General features: G+C 42.7%; 1 protein-coding gene across 1 annotated transcript; it reads right to left on the reverse strand.

Annotated features, from left to right (window-relative positions):
* Positions 1-735: 735 nt before the first annotated feature.
* Positions 736-26,020, reverse strand: cpxm2 (carboxypeptidase X (M14 family), member 2). Its single transcript, XM_034570794.1, has 14 exons — positions 25,309-26,020; positions 22,908-23,000; positions 16,534-16,643; positions 15,068-15,207; positions 12,576-12,660; positions 11,431-11,581; positions 9,741-9,829; positions 7,800-7,923; positions 7,439-7,635; positions 6,202-6,381; positions 4,978-5,275; positions 4,633-4,772; positions 3,680-3,779; positions 736-1,565 (listed from the first exon to the last, which is right to left on the reverse strand). The coding sequence occupies exons 1-14, from the start codon at positions 25,568-25,570 to the stop codon at positions 1,309-1,311; spliced, it is 2,226 nt and encodes a 741-aa protein (XP_034426685.1). The 5' UTR covers positions 25,571-26,020; the 3' UTR covers positions 736-1,308.
* Between the last annotated feature and the right edge of the window lie 638 nt (positions 26,021-26,658).

The following is a 26,658-nucleotide window of genomic DNA, read 5'->3' on the forward strand; positions in this document are numbered from 1 at the left end:
GCTTAGCAGATGAGGACAGCTGTTTCCTGTTTTATTTTGAAGTTTTGCTCCTTGTGTATTTCTAACTTGACTTCCTGTCTTAGTGCTGTTTCCCAGCCCTGTGATTGTCTGCACGTGTTCCTCATGTGTTTCACCTGTGTCCAATTATCCCGCCTCCCCTGAGTATATAAGTGTCTGTGATTCTCTTTGTCTTGGTCTCTTTTCCTGTGTCTTCTTCATGTTCCCAGTGTCTTCTTGTATCCTAGTGTTTTCCATGTTTTTTTCAGTTTTGCCTTTTGCCAGCCTTTTTTAGTTTCCAGTGCTTTTCTGTTAGTGCATTTTTAGACTTTGTTTTTGTAAATACCCTTTATCTTTATTAAAGGACACATTTAGTTATTTTTCTTTGCTCCTGCCTTTTTGGGTCCTCCTGCAAATCACAACCCTAACTCTGACAATTCACAGTGTTACATGCAATAATTAATAACTTAATATTGACGTTATCAACTGTATTTTAAAATATCTTACCCCCTTTTGACTAATCTAATGGAATATATTACAAATAACATTTAAGTCTATGTGTAATCTGTAGTGAAATACATTTTAGAAGTTACTTCTACCAACTGACAATGCAAAGCAAAAACCAAGCCATGCAAACTGCCTGCAGAGCTCGGAGAGGGGATTGGGTCGAGGCCCAAAATCTACCAGCGTTCATGAATCCAATCCACACTCTACACATTAGCAGCTACAGACGTTCAATCTGTGCAAAAAAGTTCTTTATTTAATAACTTGCCAAAACCATAGTTTATTTAAAATAAATTCAGTGGCACACAAAAGGTCACTGAGTCCACAAGCTTCATTCAAGTGCAGGTAATAAAGCTTAAAAGTAATGGTTTACATAGCTGTGTTACATAAGTTAATATATGTACAGAAGTCATGATCAAATTGTAGTTCAATTTTATTTTATGTAGAAAAATAAATTGATGAAATCACTATATATAATCAATATTTATTTATTTATAGTTGACGCCACAAGTAATTATCAATATTTATCACAGATTGAGAAAAGGGGATTGAATAAATTTGAAAGAATGAAATACTTTTACCTTTACAGTGGATATCAAGAAAAGTTGACGTGACAACAGTGACCACATGAGCTTACTCCTGGGTACAAAACCAAAAAGCCTCCCGTTTAAATGAATCCACATTTTTTTAATCTCCAAGATAATTGTGCTGACAGCACTATGGAGGGATCTGACAGAGGTCCAAGCCCCGGTCTGATCAGAACTGGTGTTTGCTTTTAATTCTTCCTCTGGTTTCCACGTTCAGTCTTTATGTTCCCAAACGTCTCGCCCTGGACCTGTAAGCTTGAGGCTGCCTCATGGGCACTCTGATGGGCTGCTTGTTGAACTTCTCCATTATTTCTTTGATTCGTGAAAGGTTGGTGCGGCCGAGGGTGAAGTCGCACCTGGTGGCGCCCATCTCGTAGCCCACCTCGCACTTCTTGCTGAGGAGGCTGTAGCCCACCGCCCTGGCTGATACTCTGTACTCGCCGGGGTTCAGCAAGCGCCAGTAGTCACCGTCGGCAGCTGAAGACACACAGATGACATGGCAAATGGATATTTTGTGTTTGGTTTCGTGTTCAAACTAATTTCCATCAACAGATTCTGCATGTGATTACGAACATATAGCTATTAATGTTGTCTGGGCCTAAAATACCAACAAAGTATTTGTTTTGTGTTCAAATCATGTGATAAAAGAAACTAGTTGGAGTGGAAACAGTTTGTGCCGGATATCCACTGTCTACACTGGAAGCCCCGATATATTGGCTATTCCCACCACAGGCTGATTTGTGGTCAAACCATAGCCAATGGTTCCAAGACTGTGTTAAAAAACTTTATATGTTTTCCAAAATCAACCCCCATAAGGTAGTAAATGGCTATTTGAATTCATAATATGCCACTTTTATAACAGTAGCCTAATATACATCATCAGCACAAACTGTTTTTGATAACTGGCGTAAAACTGATTTAACACGAATAAGCAATTGATAACATTTCAAAGTTTTAGCCCACTAACCTTTAACAGCTAAGAAATAGCATTGTTTCAAATCAAAGCTTCACTTCACTTGTGATTCCATCGAGATAAAACAAGTCAGTAATATAAGCATCAATATAATTAGGAAAATAAGGAAATGTAGCTACACATTGGTTAATTTACAGTCTTTTGTTTCTGATTCTATTTAACTTATTGAATAAGAGATAATAACCAGGTATGACATTTATAATATATTTAGTCTGTTTCACTTTGTTAAAACGAAAATATCCTAAATACACAATAAAATAAACTAGCGCAATATGCTCTTATGCTCATAAACCTTATACAGAACAAAATAATTAGAAGTGAAATGGAATTACTCAACAATAAAATATCATGAAACTCTTAAAATAAAAGTTCTTTGTGTTCCACTTCTGAAAAAAAGGAGATGTTCTGTATTCCCATTTAGATTTTCAAAAATAGCTCTGCTTTGTCATGTTGGATTTTCTTGGTCTCACGGAGCTGAAGACGAGCGCGCTTGTGGTGTATTTTCAGCCAGTGACTCACTCATAAAAACAACAGTGCTGCTTCCTTGCAGTCATCCGAACACCCACCTGACACGTCTGAGCGAACACCGAGACAAATGCAATATGACAGCAGGTCTGTCTCTGCAGCTGATCTGCAGTCGATCCAAACCGTCACACAAGGACGTCACGTTACTCACATTCAGACGGCAGAAGGGGATCTAATTGTTCCCTGAAATGCAATATACTAAATGCTAATGAGCTCATGGATTCTTCTGTTCATTAGTGGCTCCCAGACTGTGTCCTGCCGTCGTAGTGGCAGCAGTGGATTCATCTAGAGGGAAGGAAAACTGCTTTCTGTTTATAAGAAAGCAGTTGTCCAAAAATGTCCACCGTATCAAAATAAAAAGCCAAAAATCTTTTCTGACTGCATTCTGAGAAAAGCAAGGTTCCCAAGAGGAAGCCATGGCTTGTACTTAGTTCCAGGAAAAATAATAAAAGGCTATTGGACATTCGATTTTGAAGTACAAAACTACTTTGGCTTTGAAGGCTGCTGCATTTGTCAGGCATCAGCAGAGATTTCCTCAAGGATGCACAATCAATAGTCAGATTCAGATATGTCTATATCTTTGAATAGATCCATCAACTGGTTTGGTTTATTCATTTTGATTGCATCGTACGCTGGAGGACTAACTCGCTGTGAGAGTGAGGAGCAAGACGAAGCGTAAAAGCAGCCGAGTCAATGTTCTCTGAGGCTAGACACATTTTTTGATATGAACATGTCTATTACCTCTGACAGAGGTTATGTTTTTATTGCTGTTTATCTGTTTGTTAGAACGCAAAAACTGCCGAACCGATTTCCTTGAAACTTGGAGGAAGGGTGAAACATGAGCCAAGAAGAAACCATTACAATTTAGTGTGAATCCAGATAATTTTCACAGATTTCTAAGGAATTATTCATGGATCTTGATGAAAAAAAACCAGGCATATTTAGGGTTCTGATAATTATGAATTAAAGGTAAATCTTTGGGCAGGTTTGTGCTTTATCGAGTGCCATTCTAGTTTTGCATTGGTTTGTAGCTCAATGGAACCATAAATAGCAGAAACTGTACATAAAAATCATGTGAAATTCAATATTTTACCTGTGCGGATATCGTGGCTGATGCCCTCCACAGAGATGGTAGCATTAGCTATTGGACGACCTTGCAGGTCCCTCACGACACCTTTGACCCCACGATGCACCTGCAGAGGAAGAGCACGACCCCAAGTCTGAACCATCTACTGCATAATTTAACACAATGTATGTTGCACCATGTGATGTGTAATAATGTATGATGCATAATGTATCATCTGCAGTTCGACACAATACTTTAACATAAAAGCTTTCCTCCTCATCCAGCATCAATATTTAAATACAAGCTGCCAGCATGGGTTCACATCCTCTGAAGTCCCCCTCACAAGGCATAATGCAACGCAAAAGGACGACAAGTCCGTCACGTTTCAAAGTCGTGTGAAAGTGAAGCTGAGGATGCAGCTGCATTTTGCCTGAATGTGACGGACAAAGACCTTTGCAGCCCCCGGGATCCTATAATCCACTGGTCACTTATTTTATTAAACATCCAGGTAATCCTCGTGGAATAATAATGTCTGTAATTAATTATTTGCTTTTACATCAGTCTTCAGGTTTTCTGACAGGCCGGCCTTTGTGGTCTGTGTCCATCAGAGAATCCAGTGATTAGATGTGGTTTCCTAGTGACCTTTACTGCACATTTCAGAAAGGCTATCCATTTCACTCTGATATTAATTTGGGTGTTTGACAGTTAAAATACTCCTGAGCATGTGTTACAGTATGTGTTCAGTTCTCATGGTATTGATACAGATCTTCTAAGTTCCGAGGAATGGAAGAACACAGGAAGTAATTAATAGTCACACATCTCCCGAACATAAAAATAGCATGTGTTTATGTGGCTTGTTTTGCATTGGTTTCCATGTGTGTGTGTGTGTGTGTGTGTGTGTGTGTGTGTGTGTGTGTGTGTGTGTGTGTGTGTGTGTGTGTGTGTGTGTGCGCGCTGCGGGGGCCGCTGTGCCGCTGTACCTGCTCCATGAAGACGAGAAGAGACTCGCGGTTGTTCTCCCACTCCTCAGGCAGTTCGCTCTCATGAGGGAATTTGTCACAACCCACGTACATGGACAACTCGAAGCAGTTGGTGTGCAAGTAGCTGAAGTCATTCATACCTGCCGAGAAAGACAAACACACCTCAGGCCGACTGCATCAACTCGGGTCAGTATTGTGTGCGTTTACGAGCCAGAATTCAGAAGCTCCGGAACAGCCAAAGGGCTTCTGTGCTGAATATGCAGATGTGGCTGCTAAACAAAGCTACGACTCAAAGCCTCAGCAGAGAAATCAGAGTTAGGCTCAGTGAGAGTGTGTGGACCCAACTGCCAGCCGCAGTGTGCCAGGACGCTCCGTTGATGGTGCCGTCCTCCTTGGCGAAGTCTTCCATGTGGCAGACCCGTCGGTTGGCATCAGTCATCAGGCGGTGGGTGGACGCGTAGGAGAAGGCCAGCCAGCGGAACACGTGGTCATCCGGGGTGGCGGTCTGCTCCCTGGTCACCCCCGGGGAGCGGGTTTTGTCGTAGGGGAAGGTCACCACCAGCTCCCCTCCCTGAAGGTTGCTGCCCAGCACAAAGGGCATCTTCTCCATCCACGCTATCAGAGCCCGCGTCTCCATGGCAACCTACAGTGTGGGGGGGACACGCGGGGGAGAGGGGAGCATGTTGTAATTCATCCAATCATCTCAGCGGCGTGACTGCTAAATGAACCACCTCACGCTGAAAACAACATCAGTGCGGTGTGCTCTCAAGAGGCAGCGGTAAAGCCATCAAAAGGTTGTTCACACTCTCCTGTGCTGTAAACTAATTCCACTAACACTTACTACTCTGAAACGTAAACACAATTTCATCAAGAGGTCACCTAATGGTTGCAGTGGTTTATATTTGAATGTTGCAATCATGAAACTGATGAAACGCTCTCTGCTGTCGTACTCGTATATATATTTAAACCTGCCATACTATCACTGAGCGCCGGCTGGGCCGTTCAGCGAGGCGGGCGAGGACGGTTTTCACAGCTTCCTGAGCACAGATGGGGATCCCGGCTCTGCAGGAGCTATTCTCGAGGCTCTGTGTGACTCACTCGTGGTCTCTCAGCAATGTCAAAACACTCGTGAGGATGAGCTTTAAATAGATCGCCTGGTGTATTTTAGCTCACAGCCTCTCCGTCACAAATAGCAAACGCATCTGCGTCTCCCGAAATAGACGGCGCTGATACGCCCACGTGGCTGCGCTTCAACAGGCGGATTGTCACCACTGTGGGATTTGTTTCTTCAACCAGAGGAGGTGACGGCAAAAAGGACAAAGAGATCTAATTTGTCACTGATAGATATAGTCACTGGAAACTGGCAGCCACATTACTAAAGATGCAGCACAAGGGAAGATAAAATTTGACTTTTGATGAGTCTGACTATGAAATGTCCAAAAGCACAAAAGCCTACAATTATAATCAAATGCTGGTGTTTGAATTTCCCATATTTCTTGTCGAGGTGCTAAAAGAATTCACATTGCATTAATGTAAAATACAATACATCAGCCTGTCAGTCACACCCACCGAGGCATTTGAGGACTGGTACCAGTCGGGGATGGGCACGTGGTGGTTGAACATTTTGCGAGGGATCCATTTCTTGGCCTCGGCCTCCCACAGTATGGAGTTGAGGTCGGGGAAGTTATGGTGGATGTCTATTCCGTCAGAGCTCCATCGACCCAGAGACCAGCCACTGAGCTCAGAGCCCTGAGGAACAGATAAAAGAAATAGAATCACAGTTAGACTCAGAAAAACTTTCTTCATCTCGGCAGGATCATTACAATTGTTCAACACAGTTTGGAAAAAACTACACAAAAAGTGAAAACTACTCATCTAGTAGCCCATTAGTGACATGTGCAGAGGGGTGTATTGGATAAGTGGCCACAGGAAGGAAGGCGCTCCGTGGAGCACTATTACAGGATGGGTGAAATTGTCTGTGACCGAGAGTTCCTCTTCTCCAGCTCCAACTCCAGTACTGAGCTGGCCTTGTGAATCATTTTGTTGAGCCTGTTATTGGCGACCACCCTCAAGGCAACTCCCCCACCCCCAAAGACTCATAAAGACTCATCCACAGCACTGGTCCAAAGACGTCGAAAGGACCGGAACTTGTGCAGGACAAAGACCCGACTCTGGCAGTGGAGTTCCTGTCTCCAAGTGGAAACCCATTCTCCTGCACCATCACTCCCTGAACGTAAAGAGGAATAACAGGAGTCCTGGATCTCTGTATGTCCAGCACCAGCTAATCTGTTTTGTGGATATTGAGCCTGATGCTTCCAAACACGACAGGACCGTCCCCAGTGCCCCAGTGAACTTTTGGCAAAACATTGCTTATTGTGCAGACAGATGGATTTTATTGTCTCAGTGGAGTCAGTGGAGTTTTTGGTCCCATGCAAAGCCAGGTCTGAACTCTTTCTAATGACTACATCAGCCATGATCAAATGTTTGTCGCATTGCTTTTTCTCCTCCCTTCCTTGTCTTGTGTTTTATTAAGCTCACAGGCCTGCAGCTGATTTAAAAAACCATACACAATAATAGTGGTTCTCAAAAGCAGCCCAAGCAGCCTGAGTCCACTTACACTCACTGATACAACACATCTAGGGCTCATCAGTTCATTTCATATATTCCACCAGATCATTCAAACCAATTTTCTGGCGTGCACCTGCATTTCATGGCGCTCTTATCAGGAGAAGCCCTGCCAAGCACATACGGCACAATTTTCACCGGGGGCCAGTGCGTGATATGAGGTCGCTAATGGCAGACCTACCGCTTCAAAGGCTTTCTCGTACCCATCGGGGTTGACAGATGGCAATAGATGGATTCTGGTCTCCTCCACCAGGTGACGGATCCGCTGGTTGCCAGACAAATACTCCAGGCACATGAACTGCATCAGCAGGAGGAGCAGCTCTCGGCCCAGCACCTCGTTACCATGGGAACCGGCCGTGTACCGAAACTCCGGTTCACCTGGTAAACAGGTTCATAAGAGAGGGTGGGTGGAGGGAAGGGAAAGAATAAATATGCAGTCGCTTTGATGACAACTGAGAAAACATATATATATATATATATATATATATATATATGCATTAAGTTGAGCGATTAAAATTCACTGTTGCCTTAAACACACTCACCAACTTCATGCTCTCCAGGGTTGTCAGAAATCTCTATGGCGTAAAGCTTGAGGCCATTTTGGCTCTTTCCTATGTTGTAGATCCGGGTGACGTTGGGGCACATCTCGTTTACCACCTTCATCATCTGTGGAAGGTAGATAATGAAGTATCAAATTTCTTTTTTTTCTCTTACTGTTGCTTATTTCTTCTTGAATATTCGTTTTGAGAAAAATAAAATGTGATGTAAGATTCTTAGAGGTTATAAGTGTTCCTTCAATGGAGTGATGCTATTTTAAATGGTATGATATTTGAAGCCTCAAACAGGACAATGTAATCTCCATGTTATTGGAAATGTAAAAACAATATCACCGGAGCTGTGACACAGACACTTTATTAATGTCACTCTAGCAAGTGAGGTGGGGGAGAAGCAGTCAAGGTAATTATCAAGACAGGCTTGTAGAGCAGATGATTAAAATAGCAACAACTATCAGTTGCTCATATGAGTGGAGACACCGAGAGGAAGTGCAGCCGGAAAAAGATTAACAAGCTGTTCAGGGGAGCGACGGCACTGACGGCAGAAGTGTGTGTTGACTTGTTCCTCCGACTGCTGCGAGAGACGTTAACCAGTCAGGAGTGATGGAGTTTTAATTGAGTCTGGGTGGAATCTCGACAATTCTAACCAAGTACACAAACTGTTAATTAGATAAAAGATAGATAAATGTACCATTTAGCAGAATTGATGTAGAACATTCTGTCTATTACTTATAGAGACAGATATTATGTTTTTAAATCGTCCAGAATTGCTTCAAATTTGGTACAAATGTTCAGTTGGACTCAAGGAAGACCTGGCTAGATGTGGGTGACCAAAGGTCAAGGTCCCAATAACGTCACAAGTCAAATTTTCACAGGGCAGTCATTCTCGCTTTTATAATAAAACTAAAACTGCTGGCTGTGTTTTAACTTGCTCATAGTAACTATTTACTTCGGCTGGTTTTGTCATTAAAGAGAAAAATGTCTGGGATGTTCCAGGGTAATGGCGAGGTAATATTCCATCTTCCTGTTTGAAGAATATGTAAAATGGTAATTCTGGCAGTATCAGTATTCCCAGGGCCACTACACGGCAATCAGCTGTGATCTAAGAAAAGGACCGCGACATGATGAGAGATATCGTTCACACTCCCCCTCATGGGGCATGTACTTTATTTGAAAAGGCACAATGGGCTATTTCCACTTGTAAGGTCCTGGCACATCTAAACTGCAGTGGACAAGAGGGGGCTGTGGTACCATGTACCTGCGTGGAGAAAAGGTTTAAAGTTAAAAGTTTTAAAAATAGGCCTTCCTTTCTTTGTGAAGAACTACTGCGGCTGGACACCCTGTGTGACACACATTAGCCCCAGAGGTAACGAAAAGAGAAAGAGAAACAGTCTGTTTAATCCACTTTGATGTTGCTGGAGGAGCGTCTCCGGCTGAAAGGAGCACTGCTGTGCTACAATGAGGAATACGGAGCGAGCATTAATTGGTGCAAGTCTCATGATGGGTCAGAACAGCAGGTTAGGACACCAGCGGTCGGCTGTTTGGCACAGGCGACCCGCCGCACTACAGAGAATTTAGATTCGCGGCACTTGTCCCCTTCAGGTTCGCTAAGTCTCAGCTCGCTGTGACAAAAACAGCTGTCCTCCTGGCCGGCTACATACAGGCTACTGTTCATGACAAGTATATGAATAAGTGATGACACAACCCAGGAGATGCTCTATGCATTTTCATGTGGCTGGCAGCGCTCGGTTCATTTGCTGCTGTCGCACACTTTGTTCTAGCAAAGGACAAAAACTGCCGGGTGTTGGCTCACAGTTGCACAAGATGTTTTATTGCTCCGTGCTCTGGTCCCTGTGCTGAAGGAGAAAAAAGAGCCGGGCCCCTCGTAAGTAGGCTGATATCTGTCGGCTCCTGCTCACTGGGACTCACCTGCCTCATCTCTTTGTAGCTGTGGTGTCTGAAGTCCAAGTCGTCCGATGTTATGACTTCATTGCGTCTGTGGTAGTAATTGTTTGGATCTGCAGGGACTCGAAAACAAACAGTTATTGATATTTAGAAATGAAAGACGGCAGATTATAAACTAAAAATCTTAACACAGGTCTCTTTCATGTTTGGAAGAGGAGGGTGAAGTGAGGGGTATTCAGCTGCAACATGCAACTTCACCACTAGATGTCACTAAATTCTACACACTGAACCTTTAAGCCCCTTTTCCACTGGTCCAAAAACTCACTAACATCCACCAACATCTGACTTTTGTCTATAATGAGGAATTGATACAATCTGAAGTGGACACAGGTTTTTAATCATCTCCGAATAGCAGTGATGCAAACGAGACAGCCGGGTGAATGTACTAATTTGGCAAGACAGCAAGGTGACGGAGCGCCTGCGTTTTTGATGTCGAACATGATGCACTGGGGGAAAAAAACACAGAAAGGCAAAGTCCTCTACTGAAAATGGGAAATTAGTCAATCGCCTTTGTCAGCGTGTTTACCCGAGTTTAAAAAACCTGTGAATATTGGCTAATTAAACCTCTCATATAGATGTGTAGCCATGCAGGCAGTTTTGGTGTTTTGTGCCAAGATATCTGCCTTTTGAGGTAAGGTTATCTGAACTCAACAATAATGTATTAAGAACTCAACAAAAACCTGTCTTTGTAGAATCTCCACAGACCATCCATTGGGACTATTTTTTCAAAAGGAAATACTCCAGTAAAAACTAAATTGCGTGTCTTGATACCAGCAGAAGGCTGAGGGGAAACCTGAGGAGCAGGTTTGTGCTTAGGGTGCTTGCAATTAAAAAGACACTTATTAAAATGAGCACATGGCTAAGTGGACTTTATGAGAGAAAACAGTTGGCAGTATCCTTTAGGCTAAATGTGGTCTTTACACACAGCAGCAGACTGTGTTTAAAAAACAAGTCATTTCAGCGAGCTCCCCAGAAAGACGTGTTTACATCAAAGTAACAAAGCCCTCTAGTGGCTGCTGTGATTATGACTCCTGTCCATCTGGAGCACAGGAAAATACTATGAACATTTGATGTTGTAACAGATTCCTCGTAAGGAAGAGGTCAGGGTGGATGGACAAACATTTTATTAAACATGACTTAATTCTTTCCCCAACTGTTAATTATTGTTACCATAACAACAACGGTCCCCGAACTTTAACGAAAACTTCTTCTCCGACTCTAAAACATGTCCTTAATCATCGTCACATCATCTGTGAATCCATCTATTATCTATGCGGCTTATCCTTTGAGGGTCATGTGGGCTGGAGCTTATCCCAGATGACCTTGGGCGAGAGGCGGGTGACATCCTGGACAGTCGCTAGCCCATCACAGGGCCAACATACAGAGAGTCACTCTCGCACCTATGGACAATTTAGAACTAACCTAACCTGAACGTCTTTAAATTGTGGGAGTTAAAATATCACGTCAACATATTTCAAGGCAGTGTCTTGGCAAATTTTAGGGCAAATTTTCACCGGATTTTTTGAGGATTCCTTTCTGCATTTCTGCATGCTGCCTCATCTTCATTACACTTCAACTACATGCCCCAGCTTCATTTTTCATTCATTCATTTGGAAGGATTCATGTGTCTGCTTTGTCCATACAAACCCTTCACCTGGCATAGGACAGCCAAGGATCTCCACTCTCATGCAGATGTTGCCGTTGTTGAACCAGGAGAGAGGGTTGACTCGGATGTATCGGGCGACCACCGGCGCCTGGAAGATGTTCCGCACGGGGATCTCCTTTTCCCGGTTGGCGCTGAAAATCTACTGATGCAAACAGTCGGCCAGATGGTGAATAAACACAAAGGAACCGGATCTTTTTCTTTTTAACTAAAGTGAGTCAGTCGTCTTTAGATATTGCATTAGTCCAGATCTGCAGCTGTAAATGAGCCACATGTAGCCCACTGTCATCATAAAAATAAAATAAAATGACAAAGTCACAATGTTTACACAATAAAACATACAGCAGACGTTTAAAAAGCTTTTGGGGTTAGAAAAATTCAATTAGAGCAGGCACAGGACAATGAAAAGTGATTTAATTTGATCCACATAACCCTTAAACAAATACATATTCATGCACCCATTGAGTGTCATAAACTATAATAAACTCCACAGGGAATTTAAAATTAAAAGGCATCTATAGGTGGAGTTGTTCTCTGCTCTGCCCTTTGGCATTTTGCAGAAAGCGTGGGCGAGCGACAAGTTTGTATCCGAGACTAAATCACTGTCGGGGCATTATCTCCCACATCGATGACATCACCAGCCAAGGGAGTCTACAGTTACACAGAAATTTTCATTTGCGGGGGCGTGAACCGCAGTGGGCAGCGACGAAGATGTGATCTCCCTCAAAAACTGAATCAGATCTGCGTGTCCGTTGGTAATAGGATTATTATTATCGTTGTTATTTTACATCCGAATGCATTGCTGTGTTTGGTTTGCTCAGTTCTTTCAAGTAGAAAAAGAGACACACGTCTGATGAGGAGCCAGGATGAGGTTCCCATCTGCTCGAGGATCATCGGTATTTACTATTCCCACTCAGCTCATTAGGCTTGGATCCTCAGCTTCCTCTGAAATTGCTCTGAAGACAGAAGTTATTTTTTTCTAGCTGCCTTTACTCAGTCAGAGAAACAGAAAACAAGACTCCTCATGAGGAAGAGCGATAATGCCCCGGCTCTGTGTAAAACAGGCTTTACACAGTGTGATGAGAATTGCCAACTTCGGGAGAAATTAGTTTTTAAATGTCATGGCTGTTACTCACCATGTCGTCGGAGCCGTTCTTCAGTGTTACCCAGCTGTGACTGTCGTTGCTCACCATGACTTTGTACGAGGTCACCCAGTCACTCCTGTCAACATTAGAGGAAAATCAGGGGGATCAAGGAGAGAGTCAGAGAAATTTCCTGTCAGGCTAAATTCAATGCAAATGGGGCTTGGAGGTGACGGTTAAGAAGTCGCTCGGTGCACATCCTGTCACGCTGAAATCTCAACGGGAGAAAGTCCATTTAAAAATAGGAAAATTGGAGACGAGGTCAAATAATTTTTATTAGAAAATCTTTTATTACCCAAGGTTTTGGAATCTGAGCAAAAATGACAGATGATTTTAATTTTCTCACAGGGACGAGTTTGGGTTCTGAAATACAGGAAACTTACGTCTGATAATCAGAACTGAAAAGCAATTTTAAATAAAATGTATTTCAGATGGTCAATACAAACGTTAATGGGTCATATATTGTAATTAAGGAGCTACAACTTACAAACACACTGGTTTTGTCCATTAGAAGTAGAATATATAAAGCGCAGTGAGGGGAAACATGAAAGAAAAAGCACATTGTTTGTTCATTCTGCAGAAGGAGTCCACTGATGACTTAATGTCCCATCATGCCCAGAGTGTGCAGTGTGTGGGCTGCCAATGAGCCCCATCCTTCTGGATAAAGACATCAGTGCTGAGCTGGTGCAGCCTGGTGAGAATTCCCAGTTCTGCTAATTAAAGCACTGTTCGAGACGGAAGCCCCTGAGCCGGCAACACCGACAGCTACATTGCCCTACAGAGCTAATTGTGGAGAAATTCTGTCTCCTGCCCCCTTAGATCGTGCTGTATGGCCTTGCTGGGAAATTACAAACGCGGCCTGATATCTCCTCGCATCTCCCTGCACTCTCTAACCACGCAGCGGTTTCCCTCAGTCTGTGCCACCCCTCCCAATTAAGGAGCACAAAGGCTAAAAGTTGTCAAATATTTTTTCAGAGCCAAGGCAGAGAAGGTAGACGGTGGAAAAATGGGAGCAGAGGCAGTTGTGGGTTTTTTCTCGGTGAACAGAGAAGCAGTTTAAATGCAAGTACATCTTTCCCCTTTGGTTCATTACTTTGTTGTTGTAATTGTGAAATAGAGGAAGGCTTCTTCTTTCTATTATCAAGTCCTGTACCCTTACAGCAGCCTGTAACAGGTAGTAACCAGTGGATTTATTATGGGTTATGTTATAGCTACTATCGTTGTTATGGTTAATCAAATATTTGACATTTGTAAGAAAAATATTAGATTTTGGTGTATTTTTAACACATTGTTCATCATGAGGTGAACTGATGTGTGAAAGGTGCTATACAAATAAAGTTTATATATAATTTAAAGGTCAGGACAGAAACTGCAAAGATGTGTAAGTGCTCTCCAGAGTGTTAAAAGAACACAGATGCATGACTCATTATAAACTGTAGACATAATTAAAGTATTAAAGTACACAGTTTAAGAAGTAATCCCTACTTGCTATATCCCCATTTTTCACCCTTCGTCTGAGTGTGATGACTAAGCTTAGAGTGTGGTGAAATCTATTTTCTCAAGTGTTATTTTTATATTGTAGTGACCTTTTTAAGAGAGATGAAAGAACGAGGCTGCACTCCAATCAATACATCTTTAATCCCGCAGTGAGGGCATCAGAAAAGACTCGTGAAAAGGGCAAACACCCATAAAGGTTCCTATACTGAAAAGCTTGTTTTGTTTATGAAACTGAGAGGGAAATATTTCCACCTGGGTTTGGAGGGAAATCCACGATTCATTAGGAGCTTTGGAACAATAATTCTTGTCTGACTACTCACAGTCCTCATATCCGATAGTCATTTTCAAACTCAGGCTACGTGTAATTTGACCGTTTACGAGTTAATGGTTTGGATTAGCCACGCTGTAGCAGCATGCCTCTGTGGATGGATCAGTGGGTCATCTCGTTTGGTCTGGACTGGCTTTATCTCATTGGATGGATTGCTGTGACAGTTTGTGCAGACACTCATGGCCCCAGGACAATAAATTCTACAAACTTGACAAGATTTACCGCTGATCTAAGTGTGACTAATAAAAAGACAGTCAGCCAGCCAGTCTGTTTCCATGTGGACACTTTGATTTTTTTCCCTCGCAAGTTCCAGATGATTGGTCAGACACAAACCGTAAAGTAAAAATCCAATTAATAATAATAATCACATATCATTTTACTCTCATATTTTATCTTTATTGTCTTTTATCCTTGTTTTTATTTGGACTGAATTCAGGTGAGTGAATGTGGGTGATGCCTAAAATTGCCAAATGGTGGAAATAGTCCACAATTTGTCCACAAATGATTTAACACAATTTCAAGACATTACCAGGATTTAAAACTGGCGCGACCCCCCCCACCTCCAATTATCCTTTCAAGTTAGCTCGGACGGGAAAATCCTCATCCTCACTGTGCGACCATCTGCAGCTCTCCATGCATGTCTGCGGGGGTTCGTACTCACGACCAGAGGGAGCTCCTGCCTTGTGTGATGACCCCTGTGAACTTGGTCAGCCTCCTGGCGTCCACCTCGAACCACTGCAGCGGGTCGTCTCTGCCCGCGCACCAGGCCCCAGCATAGAGGTCATCATCATAAATGCCAGCCTGCGGGCCAGAAACAGCCGTGTGGAGCATAGTTTTATTCCAGATGTACGTGTTGACCCACACACACACACACACACACACACACATATCCTATGCATTGTACAACATGCTGACTGATAGTGCTGACAGCCTCGACTGTGCTTGATTTTGTTGCAAATTCAGGTTATCAAGGTATAGACTGCAGAAAAAGATGGACGACGCTTCTCCGCTTCCTCCCACAATCCAGAAATGAAGCCAAAATATTGTAGAGTGTGTATTTTCTAACAGGCTACATCAATTCAATCACAGTAAAGGAAGTTAACAATGTTTGATGCACGTTGTACCGATCTACTCAATCCATAAATGACACTGTTAGCTCAGAGCGAGATGTGTGAATAGTCATCATCCAATCTGTGGTGTTATTGTTGGTGCAGTTGGTGTAAGTGTAAGTGTTAGTTTTAGCGAAGGTGTAAATGTTGGTGTAGTTGGTGTTGGTGGTGTTCATGTTGGTAGTGGCAGTACTGATGTTAGTGTTGTTGGTGTTATAGTGTTGGTGTTGTTGGTGTTAGTTTTGGTGTTTGTAGCATCTCACAATATCAAAAGAAAGTAAAACTGCTTGTGTCTGGAATCTTAACAAACTGTAGCAGCTACTAAAATGGAAATAAAGTTCTGAAAAACGTCCTCACAGGCCTAAATCAACAGGCACTATCCGCTTTTGATGTGTTTCTCCCGATTTCCCTATAATTGTGCTCTAGAATCGACAGTATCTCTGTCAGTCACATACGTGCACTACGAACAACGAATCCTTGGTTTCGTTGTTTTCCTGACACATAATACCTTGCAGCCTTGAGCGAATCAAGAGCATGTGTGTGTTTGGTTAATTGCGCAGATGGATTCAGAGCAGCCTGCAGAAGATGAGACCCGCAGCAGACTGAACGGAGACTAATACCCTCAAAGCACAGCCTGTACTCACAGGAAATACCCTTTCTCCCAGATGCCAGTTCTTTTTTATTAGGTTTGGGGATGTGCTCATGATTTGATGGCGAAACTATTACTTTCTTTGTGGAGTTAGCTTCGGACTATTAAGAATTTGCCGTGAGATGAAACGGGCTGATAATGTCATCCACATTAAACTCACGAAATCACAGCCAAAATCTTTCCATGTAACATAAATAAAATCTTAAATAGATCTCAAAGATACAGTCTCTCAGTCATGTTCCTCAGTGTTGCTGCTTCGTGGGAAATGACTCCACCAAACATGAGAGCTTCCTCTGGAAATGTGAGATCACCCAGGGTATAATGTGAGCCCCAGCACTTCTGTGAGCTTGCCCAAGCTACACCACATACCTGAATGTTAAGGCGACCTCTGTGTGCACCAAGGCCGTAGCGTTTCGTGCTTGAAGCGTGAAGCTGGAAATCATCAATCTTCAGCGTCTCCAGTCCCATAGGAGGGCATTCTAGGTAATGAGAATGACAAATTGGCATGTGATGGAAATGTTGTGTATCACACTTTGCATTGCTCCAGGATAAATTCTCTCTGCAAAAGAGATCTCCTGAGTAGGGCTCCGTGCATTCGTTAATAGCTTCACAAAATTACTTAACAGCAAAGAGCAATTTGGTGCAATTTTGTTGAGAAGATCTAAGAGTTTGTGCTCTATTCAGAAAGCCTGCTGTGCTCGACAACACACACACACACACACACACACACACACACACACACACACACACACACACACACACACACATGCACCAGAACTCAAGATGGAAACTTTTCCATGTCACATATTGAGCTTGCTAGGAGACGAAGACAGGTTAATGTACATTTCAAACTTCTGTGTGTGAGCAACTAATTTTTACAAAACGCTGGAAAATCACAGTACAAAAGGTGAGCGCGTGTGAAGGAAATGGAATCGAACAGCCTGACGGAGGCTTTGATGTCTTAACTCCTATGAATTTCAAAATGTGTCGAGCTTCACGGGTGATTAATGACTGTACACTATAAACGCTTCCTCTTTGTAAATTTGCAATGCACAGCCATCTCTCTGCAGCCTGAATACATGATTAAAATGTTGGAATGACTACAACTGTATCGTTATCCTGAAATAGAGAAAATGGGAAATCGCAGCTGCCACAAACCTGTCGAGTACAAGTTCAAAGGTTTTAATATTAAATCCAAGCACAAACTTTCAATATCAAAAATTTAATGTCATTATTATATTTTCGCTGTTATTGCATAATAGACTGCAATGGTCAAATTTGACAAGTTGATCTTACTTAAAAAAATGTATTGCCAAAAGGAAGTGAATATAACTAACAGTATTAATTTAAGTTTACTTGATTATTTTGATTAAAGCTTTGTTGTAGCTTGGTCAGGTTGTTGCAACTTAGAAATGCCAAGTAAACTTTAATTTATCTATGTTTTAGCACAAGTTAGTCTGACTTAAATTAATAGTTGTTTACTCAGTAGAATTTAGTAATTTGAGTTAGCATAGGTATGACATTTTACAGTCAAGAATAGATGAATACAAAGTTTACAAATTCTTTAAATCTCTGTATTCCCTTCATTCTTTGTCACTTTTTCTGTTCTGGTCCCTTGAGTTACCTCTTGATCAAGTTTTCTTCTGGGTCATTTTCTGTTGTGTATTTTCCTGTTGCTGTTCTTGCCTGGATACCATCTTGTCACCACGTCAACCTGTAAATCTGCTTTTTCCATTAAAATAGAGCCACTGCACTGACCTGCTGCCTTGTCTACGTGTCTACGTTTGGGTCCTGAAATAACCAAAATTATTGAAAATTTAGAGCAGCCACAAGCAATTTTAAACTGCACTCTTTTTTTTTCAGCACTGTAAGATTAAAAAGCGAAATCAAAACAGCAGAGGCAGCAGAAATATCCTGACCTCTTTTTTTTAGGAAGGGTCAAGCTCCAAAAGCGCTGGATTCTGCAGTTCCCATAATATAACCTAATAATGCCTTTCTCCCTGAAATAAACTCTTCCTAAATCCACGTTTCCAGGTTTTTGTGTTTTTAAGTTTTCAGGCCCGAACTGAAATAACCACAATTACATTACAATTCCTCAGGGTTATCGGGTTGTTTAGTCAGACTTGACTTTGATGCTCTGTATAAATCAGTCACTCCTTCGTGTCTTCCCATGTAACAGAAACTCTACAGTGAGCAATAAATTTCATCATTCTTTATCATCATTTTGCATCATCAAAGTTTGTCAATGAACTTCTATAAAATGAAGAGTATTGCATTGTGGGATTAGCAGAAAGTGGTCTACACACCATGGGTGTTATTCATCGACTTTGTAGCTGCCATCAGAGGCAGTTATACAGTTTAAAAGTTCATAAAAAAACTCAGTTGAACCTAAAATCATCATTTTTGTTGAGCGTTTTAATTATTTATGTATATACAAATGAAAATGTTTTGAAAAATGTGGGGTTTTCATGGCAGAACAAATAGTTAGGTAACAGTTGCGGGGGGGGGGGTCATTATTAGTGTCTGACTGCACTCTACAGTCAGTGTGAGAGGCACAACACCTGGCAGCCTAAAGAGAGGAAGCCATTTAAGGTGAGTTACTGCATGGTGCAGTGTCCGTAAGGATTCTGTGAAGACTTGCACAGCTGGACGTTTGTCTTATTACTCCCCTTGAGTTAACGCAGCCAATGAGGTGCTAGCGGGCTAATATGCTCACGGGCTAATGGGCTAATATGCTCGCTGTTGACAGCTTGTACCATCCAATTGGTGCAGGTTGCAGGTGTAGGTGGGCGTGCTCACAGTCAAAATCATTCCCCACTCCTCCAAATATGGTTACTTCTGGTTTCATAAAAAAAAAAAAAAAAGGCGCTGGAAAAACTGCCAAACTCGAGGTTTCGAAACGGAAAGGCCTCAAACATGCTCAGAATTCAGCCTCCTCTCTATTGTCTGTCGTGTTCCTCATGACTGATTGTGATGTGGAAGTTATTGCCGGTGTCAGGTTAAGGTGAGACAGTCACTGTATGTGGTGCCTGGGAGCTGTGGCTGCAGTGTGTGTCTTTCTGTGGGCGTATTGTGTTCAATGCTTAGTCGTGCAGAAATGCTTCAGTGCAAACAACATCTTTTTGTGGAATATGTCATTTTATTTTTTTCCTGCAGGATAACATCAATATCGGTTTATTTTAATAAAATCAAATATATCAAACAGTTTCAAGAATACAGTCGTTTTCTTCTGGGTGATTTGGTTTAGGTTGCCAGATTCTTAGTCTCTTTCAAATCCTTAAAAAAGTGTAAATGATATTTTTTAGAACTGGTTTTAACTGTAGATGCTGCACTATGCACTCTCAGCTCTAACGGAACATGATCTATCTACAGTGCAATGAGTGGCACAGTTCATATCTTTACTGGCAGTACTTATGATGGCAATTAGCAGTCATCCATATGAATAATTATCTCGTAATTAACTCCTTGAGCATGCCAATTATCCAGTAACACCCACTCGAGCCACAGCAGTGGTTCGACAGGCATGCAGCTGTATTCAAGGCCTTTTAAAAAGAGAGAGCTGCACGGCCCTTAAGAATGTTTTGATTCGCCGCTGGAGGGAGGTTGAGGTTCATTTGAACAAATGCCTGTCTTTAAGTGATTGCAGTAACTGAGCACTAAATAGAGCTCTTTGTGTGAGATTGGCTCATCTTTTACACTACAATGGATCTCACCCAGCGAGGGCCCGGCGGGCAAATCTAAGTTGACGTGTGAATTGGCCGCCCATTGGCTCTCTGGGTCGGATCAATCTGTTTGCACGACTTCCCTGGACCGCAGCGATGGAATTTACAGAGCAAGAATTTTTTCGACTGGGCACCGGTCTGGTTGCACATGCAGCATATACCTCCCAAGTAGTTCAATTAACTCTCAGAAGTGTAACAGGCACAAAGAAGATGGAGGCATGTTTGTTAAGAATATTGTGGCTCTGGACGTTTGCATATATGCACAAGAAGCTGGCAGTGAAATACACAGAGGAAGTCGGCTTTGTGTTTTGAAACTGTTCCATCAGCCTGATGTGTCTGAGACGCTGAAGATCGTCAATCACATGCACCAAGATTTTTTAGAGAAAGAAGATCTGCTTCCAAAATCCACACTGCATGAGGCAATTTATGTTTGGTGCATTAAGTAAACACAGGCCAAATGAAGCCCCACTGTAAAACTAAAGCGTAGAAGTTGATGAACAATCCAGAAGCAAAGCCACAGGTAGGAGCAGTTACTGGAGGATTCCGGTAACTCTATACGGCAATAAAGCACATGCTCCTCTTGTGACCCTGTATGTCTATATTTAAATACTGTGAGTCCACAGGCTTTCGGAATGGAGCGATCACAACATTAGGGGCATCCCAACCCTCGAACCGGCCTGAAGGACAAGCCGGACAAAAAAAATGTCTGCTATGTTGCAAAAGCCCTTAATCATTATCCCCATCTGCATGCAATCCTTTTCAAGAGGACCCCCAGAGGAACGCAGCATCTGGATTCAACAATAAAGTGTAATAGAAATGACAAAGCAAACAGTCGAGGCCTCATACGTTGCTATCTAGGCCACTTGCCATGTTACTGCAGAGGTCTAGAGGGCCGGAGCCAAATCTAGGATCATGGTTTTATCCGGCCGTGTATCACAAGTTATTGCACATCTGGTGGTATACAGTTGTGAAGTACTCCAGGGGTAGAATGTGTTAATATTCTAATGTTTATGTACTGTAAGCTTTAAACTGCTTCCAAACACAGAGGGTCCGACCCGTTTTTAATTATTACACAATGACAATCTGAACAATCTAAACAGGAGAGGTGTTTTGTAAACTTTAAATATTAAAGCAAGACTGTTTGACTTTTGCTGAATTAACTCGTCACAGACATATTACTGATTTCAAAAACATAAGCTAACTTTAGCCACAATGAGTTATCGGCCACGACAAACCAGTTCAAGATGCAACAGCAAATATCCATTGTCTGTTTGAATTAACATTTTCTTACTTCGCCAAAGAACAGCAGTACATGGGGAAAAAAAAGAGCACATAAATTTGTGCATTAATTTGGAAAAAGGCGCAGATCCAGATATTTTTTTATTTCTTTGCGAGCTAGATCTTTTTTTTGGACATTTTTACTGATTTCCCAAAGAATAATTCATGGATCTTGATGAAATTAATCATGCATATTTGGTGCAATTTGCTGCAGCTTGATTGAATTTAAAACAACTGCTGGGCCTTGGCGGAGGCATGCGCTCAACTGAGTGACATTCTAGTTGATTTGTTAGTTCAACTTTTCATTTGTAAGAAGATTGTGTTTCTTCAAGTCAATTTAATCAAATTCTACTTTGTATAGCGTCAGATCACGACACACATTCAAGGCACTTTACATAATAAAAAGTTGAAACCTTACAATACTTAAGAAAACCCCAACAGATCCACAGCAGTTCAACAAGCTAAAGCACTTTCTCCAAACTAAACTTAGTCTCGCTTTAAAAGAAAACATCAGACGATCAGACAGATGTACAACAACTGACCAGTCTGTTGAAAACCTGCATTTTTACCAACCCCAGCCTTTAGAGCTTGACTGTGCACATGTGACAAACTGTGAGATCGCGCTGGAAACATTTGGTCTCGCTACATTTCTGTTGCGTCTGATGGGACTCATGAACAGGCTGTTGAAACATCCGCTGAATCGAGCTTTGAAAATCCCTGCTATTCTTAGAGCCCCATTTAATGAATTCCCCATTGTTTTGTTATGCAGTCTGTGTGGATATGACAGACAACTGAGGTTCTACGATACATTCAACAATGGCCAAATAATACAAATTCTGAAGGCTAAACAATCTTTAAAGCTGAGTAATTGAGCTCTCGATGTTCAGAACGTGTGATTTTTACACATGTCGCAGGCCCTTAAAGTTTGACCGTGACAAATCAGCTGCTACCAGGACATGCTGAAACAAATTCAGAAAACAGATCAGAGCCGAGTCACAGTCACAGCCATGAAAACATGAGTCTGGGAGTTGAGAGCGATGTGCCAGGCATGTCGGCATGAAGTTCTCATTTTCCTACATGCAAGCATATCCAAGTTTCTGCTCCCATTCCCCTGGTGGCAAATTAAAAATGGCAGCCTCTCTGTCTGACCCAGTAGGTTCCTCACAATAGTTTCAACATAAACACATAAATTCACTGCTGGCCACCACATCCAAACTTAACCTCGCAGCGGTATTAAACTCAGCTTCCTGTTATGTCTGACGCTGTGCGAACGAGGGTAATATGGGCAATATCACCATTTTCAGAGCGGCGGTGGAAAGTCTGAGGTCTATCGCGTGTAGCGTGTTGCGCCCCGAATCACACTTTCAGCCAGACGAGTTTAATCTGTCATCCGACGTGATGGGAAGGCTACCGGGGCATCTTGACTCCAGTTCAGCACATATACTGCGATCCATGGAAACCAAACACGATGCTTTGGGGCAGAGCAGACACCAGCGCCTCTGTGGCTCGACTCCGCTTCTGAGAACATCATCGTATACTGCCAGACTTTCCCTCGCAGGGAAAATATGCTGTTTTCGAAAACTCTCTACCCCTTTCCAAAATATTTATCATCCCCCCCCCCCCCCCATCATAAAAGCTTATGTGAAAGCAGAGAAATGTTCACTGCACATTGGAGGAGAGTTGAATTTTTATGAGATCATGAATTTTCGAATAACGTGAGAGTCTCATCGGTTCTTCACTTACCCTCTTTTATGGAGTTGTACTGTCCTCCCTCTGAGAAGCTGTTTGCGGCGTTCAGGTTGCTCTTCTTGTTCTTCTCCGCTTTCTTGTTGTTCGCTGAGAAAGGACATTACATTATTAGAGGAATAGCAACATGCTGTTTATATTTTGTCTTTTGAAAGGAGGGCTGCGAGAGGTTAAATCACATTTAATACTGCTGATTTGTTGTCATTGTTGTCATTGCACAGCGGGAAAGCAATAGTGTTGACGCAGAGAAGAAAGTAGCTTTGGTTTGATTCAGGCCTCCACATATGGATGGATTCAAGATTGGGACTGAACCAAGAGACAATTTCTGGGCACGGAACCTGCAAACGTTTAACTCTTGTGCTCCTTACATGATACGTCCCGCTCGCGGTAGCTCGGCCGCTGACGCTTTTTAATTTGCACTCTCATTTAAGATCTTTAACACTGATAATATTTATGAGCTAAAGGCCCCGAGGTTCAAATCCATCATGGAAATGCCCCGTGCAGAGCGGGGAGTCGCATTCCAGGGACTGAGGATGGAAGTGAACCGTGTGCTTTGTATTTGACAGAGTGTCAGGTCAGGATAGGCCCCATGTGATAACAATCCTTCTCACATCTGAAAGTCTTTATCCTTGTCTCCTTCTGGGACCAGGGTGAGTCCTCAGCAGAAGGCTCCGAGCTGCGTACCGGCTCCAGCAAGACGGATTTACAGAGATACGATCATTTAGACGTTGTTGTGGTACAATGTGCTTCTTTCTGTACCTTGTTTTTCTTTTTTTACCAAGTTTTGGATTCCTCCCATAATCATAGATAAGTCAAAGGTCGACATGCTACTTCACACGTTGAGAAAGTTTTCTAACAGTTTCTCTCTATAAAGCATCATTTTAGATAATTTCAAAATATGTTGTATCATTAAATTATTCTATTTTTTCCTTTAGCAGCAAAGGGAGTAATCTTTAAAAAAAATAAAAGAATCACCTCTTTAAAGCTATTAACTTTTTACCTAGCAATTACCTATTTGCATTCCAGCAGACACAGGGCAACATTAATTTAACAGTGAGGCAAAACAGTAAAGTTGTGCAAAAACTAAAAACTGATACGATACAGGACATTTTATTGAAAGGTGCTCCCACGCTCTGTATCCGAGGGGAACTGTAGAAAAAGGGTGATCGCTCTTTAAGGGATTTGCCTCTTTAAGCAAAATCAATTTCATATTACACACAAATTCATAACTAATAAGAATATTGATTAGTGCAGCATATAAAGAGTCACCACCTCCTTTTTCCTACAACATCAAATAAAATGCTGTAAATAGTTTTGCTTGTGTGTGTCTGCAGTTGCTATTCATGCATAAAAACAATGTATTTTCTTAATCTGATGCAGACTGCTCTTCCACCTGCAGCAGGCATCTCTGTCGAGACACGTGAAGCCCAGAAGCCTGAACCATGAGGTCACCGTCGACACAGCTGCTCTGAGTTATCCGCCACCAACCAACAGAGAACCCTCACGCCCGCGCCTGTCCTCCAATCACCTGGCAGGGTTTGAAACATACCTACAAACCTGCTACTGCATGTGCTGAGAGACCCCCAGAGAGCCTTGAGCTGTACGTTTCTGCACAGGCTGTGTAACTGGGAGAGAGAGCGCTGCCATTCCTCGCTGTTTTTTGGGGAAAAATGTGGACTTCACGTGTGTTCTGGCTCCGACCTCTGGCATGCATGAGGTGGTTAATCCTGCAGGAGCCACACAGAAACATGGCTCTGATCTATGTGCACAGAAGCGAGGAGGGGGAGGATGAGGAGGAGGAGGAGGAGGAAGAGGAGGAGGACTACCTGAGGTAGTCGTTGTTGTTGTAGTTTTTTCTCTGCACATCCATCACCTTGTGAAGTGAATACAGCTGCTCCTCTGAAGTCCCAGAGGATACTAAGGTTCAATGTGATGCCTCATATTTTCCATTTGAATTCATAAAAATGTGTCTGGAGCAATTAAACAGTAGCTTTCTGAGCATTAACAACTTGTTTTAGTTTTCACCTTTTATGGTGAAAAGCATGAACTGCTGCAAAATAAACTGTCATGTTTATCTTGTTGAAAACTTAACTCAAAACTTCCCTCAAAAAGCTGAACTGATCAGCCACAGTGGCATCTAGTGGCAACACTGACTCGTCAATTCCATAATAAGTTCTGATGAAACTTTAAAATTAAGTTTTCTAACTCAAATGTGGCAGCTACAAAAACATCTACTGTAGAAATACAGCCAGTGTAGGTGTTGTTAAGTTTAGTTTTTTTTTAAAGAAAATCTATGTTGCACCGGTGCAGAAGTTTTACAACCGAGAGCTTGAGAATCAACCTGTACAAAAGCAACTCTTTTCCAAGTTGTCCTGTGAAGCGACGGCAAGGCTGTTACCTGGTTTTGCATCAGCTGTGGTTGGATCCTTTCCCTTGGGCACCTTCTTGCCAGGGTTGCGGCCTGGGTTCTCGTGCCTGTCAGGTACTGAGGCCACAGGCTTCTCCAGCATTTGGACCTGGTTATACTGCTCCCTTGTCAACAGCTCCTGCATGTAATAATCCTCATCCTCGCCAGCAGCGTCGGGGCTGAGGTCTGCGAGCCCCAGGAGGAGTCCCAGCAGAGCCAGGGGGGTTAAGAGGCTGAGGCACCGTCTTGTCATGACCCGAGGGGGATTATCTCCAGCTGAGAGTCCTGATGCCGTCTCCAGAGGAGCCTGCCGCTGCTGCCGGGCTGCGTCCCATCAACTGCTCCCCTTCCTCTCCCTTCCCACTCCCGACACGGAGAGTTCACAAAGTTCTTAGAGCGCTCCAAGTCACTGACGAAAGCGGCGGAGCCAGAGGGTCCATGGAAGCCTCAGCCTGGGAAAAATGCAGTGAGGGAGGGAGAGAGGCAGAGAGAAGATGAGGGAAGAGAAAGAGAGACAGACAGAACAGTTCTCTCCTTTTAGATGCAGGCAGGTGACTCAAACAGAAACCTGCTTTTGTCTGCTTCTCTTTTAGATTCAAACAAGTCCACTGTGCTGACACATAGCATCTATTTTGTTGCTGTGGGTAGAAGTGAAATGGGGATGGAAATCGCTCTGGGAAACACACATTGACATGTTGAGGATCTGCTTTCATCTCCATCTCCTCCCACTCTGTCTGGGGCAGGCTTTGCTTTAGGCAGAGGAAAGTTTCCTCTTTCCTGCGGGGGAATCCACTCAGGGACTCAAACTGTTTGCAATTCACCAGTTCACAATTGTTTTTATTCAAGAGGAGAAGCACAGGCTACATACATTCCCTACAAACAGGAGCAGTGATCCACCATTTTCATCACACTGGGTGTTTGGATGTCAGCTAAAGCCACAGGATGTCAAGATAACAAACTTGTTCGCTGCCTCACTTTACTGAGGCTGCTCTTGTTTCAGCCAAGACCTGTTTGGACTCTGCGGTAATTTACATGTTAACTAGCGGGCAGAAATCTGACTGAACAAACTCTCCGTGGAGGATCCAGGCGTGTTCCAACACAGGGATGGAGCACTGCCCTGTGTGTCACAGCTCATCACATCAGCTCGTACTCCCACACAAACACACACACACACACACACAAACATGACTACAGCAGCTGATGGAGGCTCATTTTACCAGGAGACAATACCGAAGCCCAAAGCCAGGAGTCAAACTCCTGATTAAAACCATATTTTTTCAGCTAAGAAGGTTATTCCTTGGGTTAAATAGTGAAAAGAAATAGAATATATTGTGTCACAAG

The sequence above is a fragment of the Hippoglossus hippoglossus genome, chromosome 19 (assembly GCF_009819705.1).
Source record: "Hippoglossus hippoglossus isolate fHipHip1 chromosome 19, fHipHip1.pri, whole genome shotgun sequence".
Classification (NCBI taxonomy): Eukaryota; Metazoa; Chordata; class Actinopteri; order Pleuronectiformes; family Pleuronectidae; genus Hippoglossus; species Hippoglossus hippoglossus.

Coding starts and splice junctions, on each gene's coding strand:
- cpxm2 (XM_034570794.1), bottom strand. CDS start 25,570: ATGACAAGACGGTGCCTCAGCCTCTTAACCCCCCTGGCTCTGCTGGGA. Junction 11,582..12,575: donor AGAACGGCTCCGACGACATG/GTGAGTAACAGC, acceptor TTGCATCAGTAG/ATTTTCAGCGCCAACCGGGA. Junction 3,780..4,632: donor TTCTCGTCTTCATGGAGCAG/GTACAGCGGCAC, acceptor CTTCCTCTGCAG/GTGCATCGTGGGGTCAAAGG.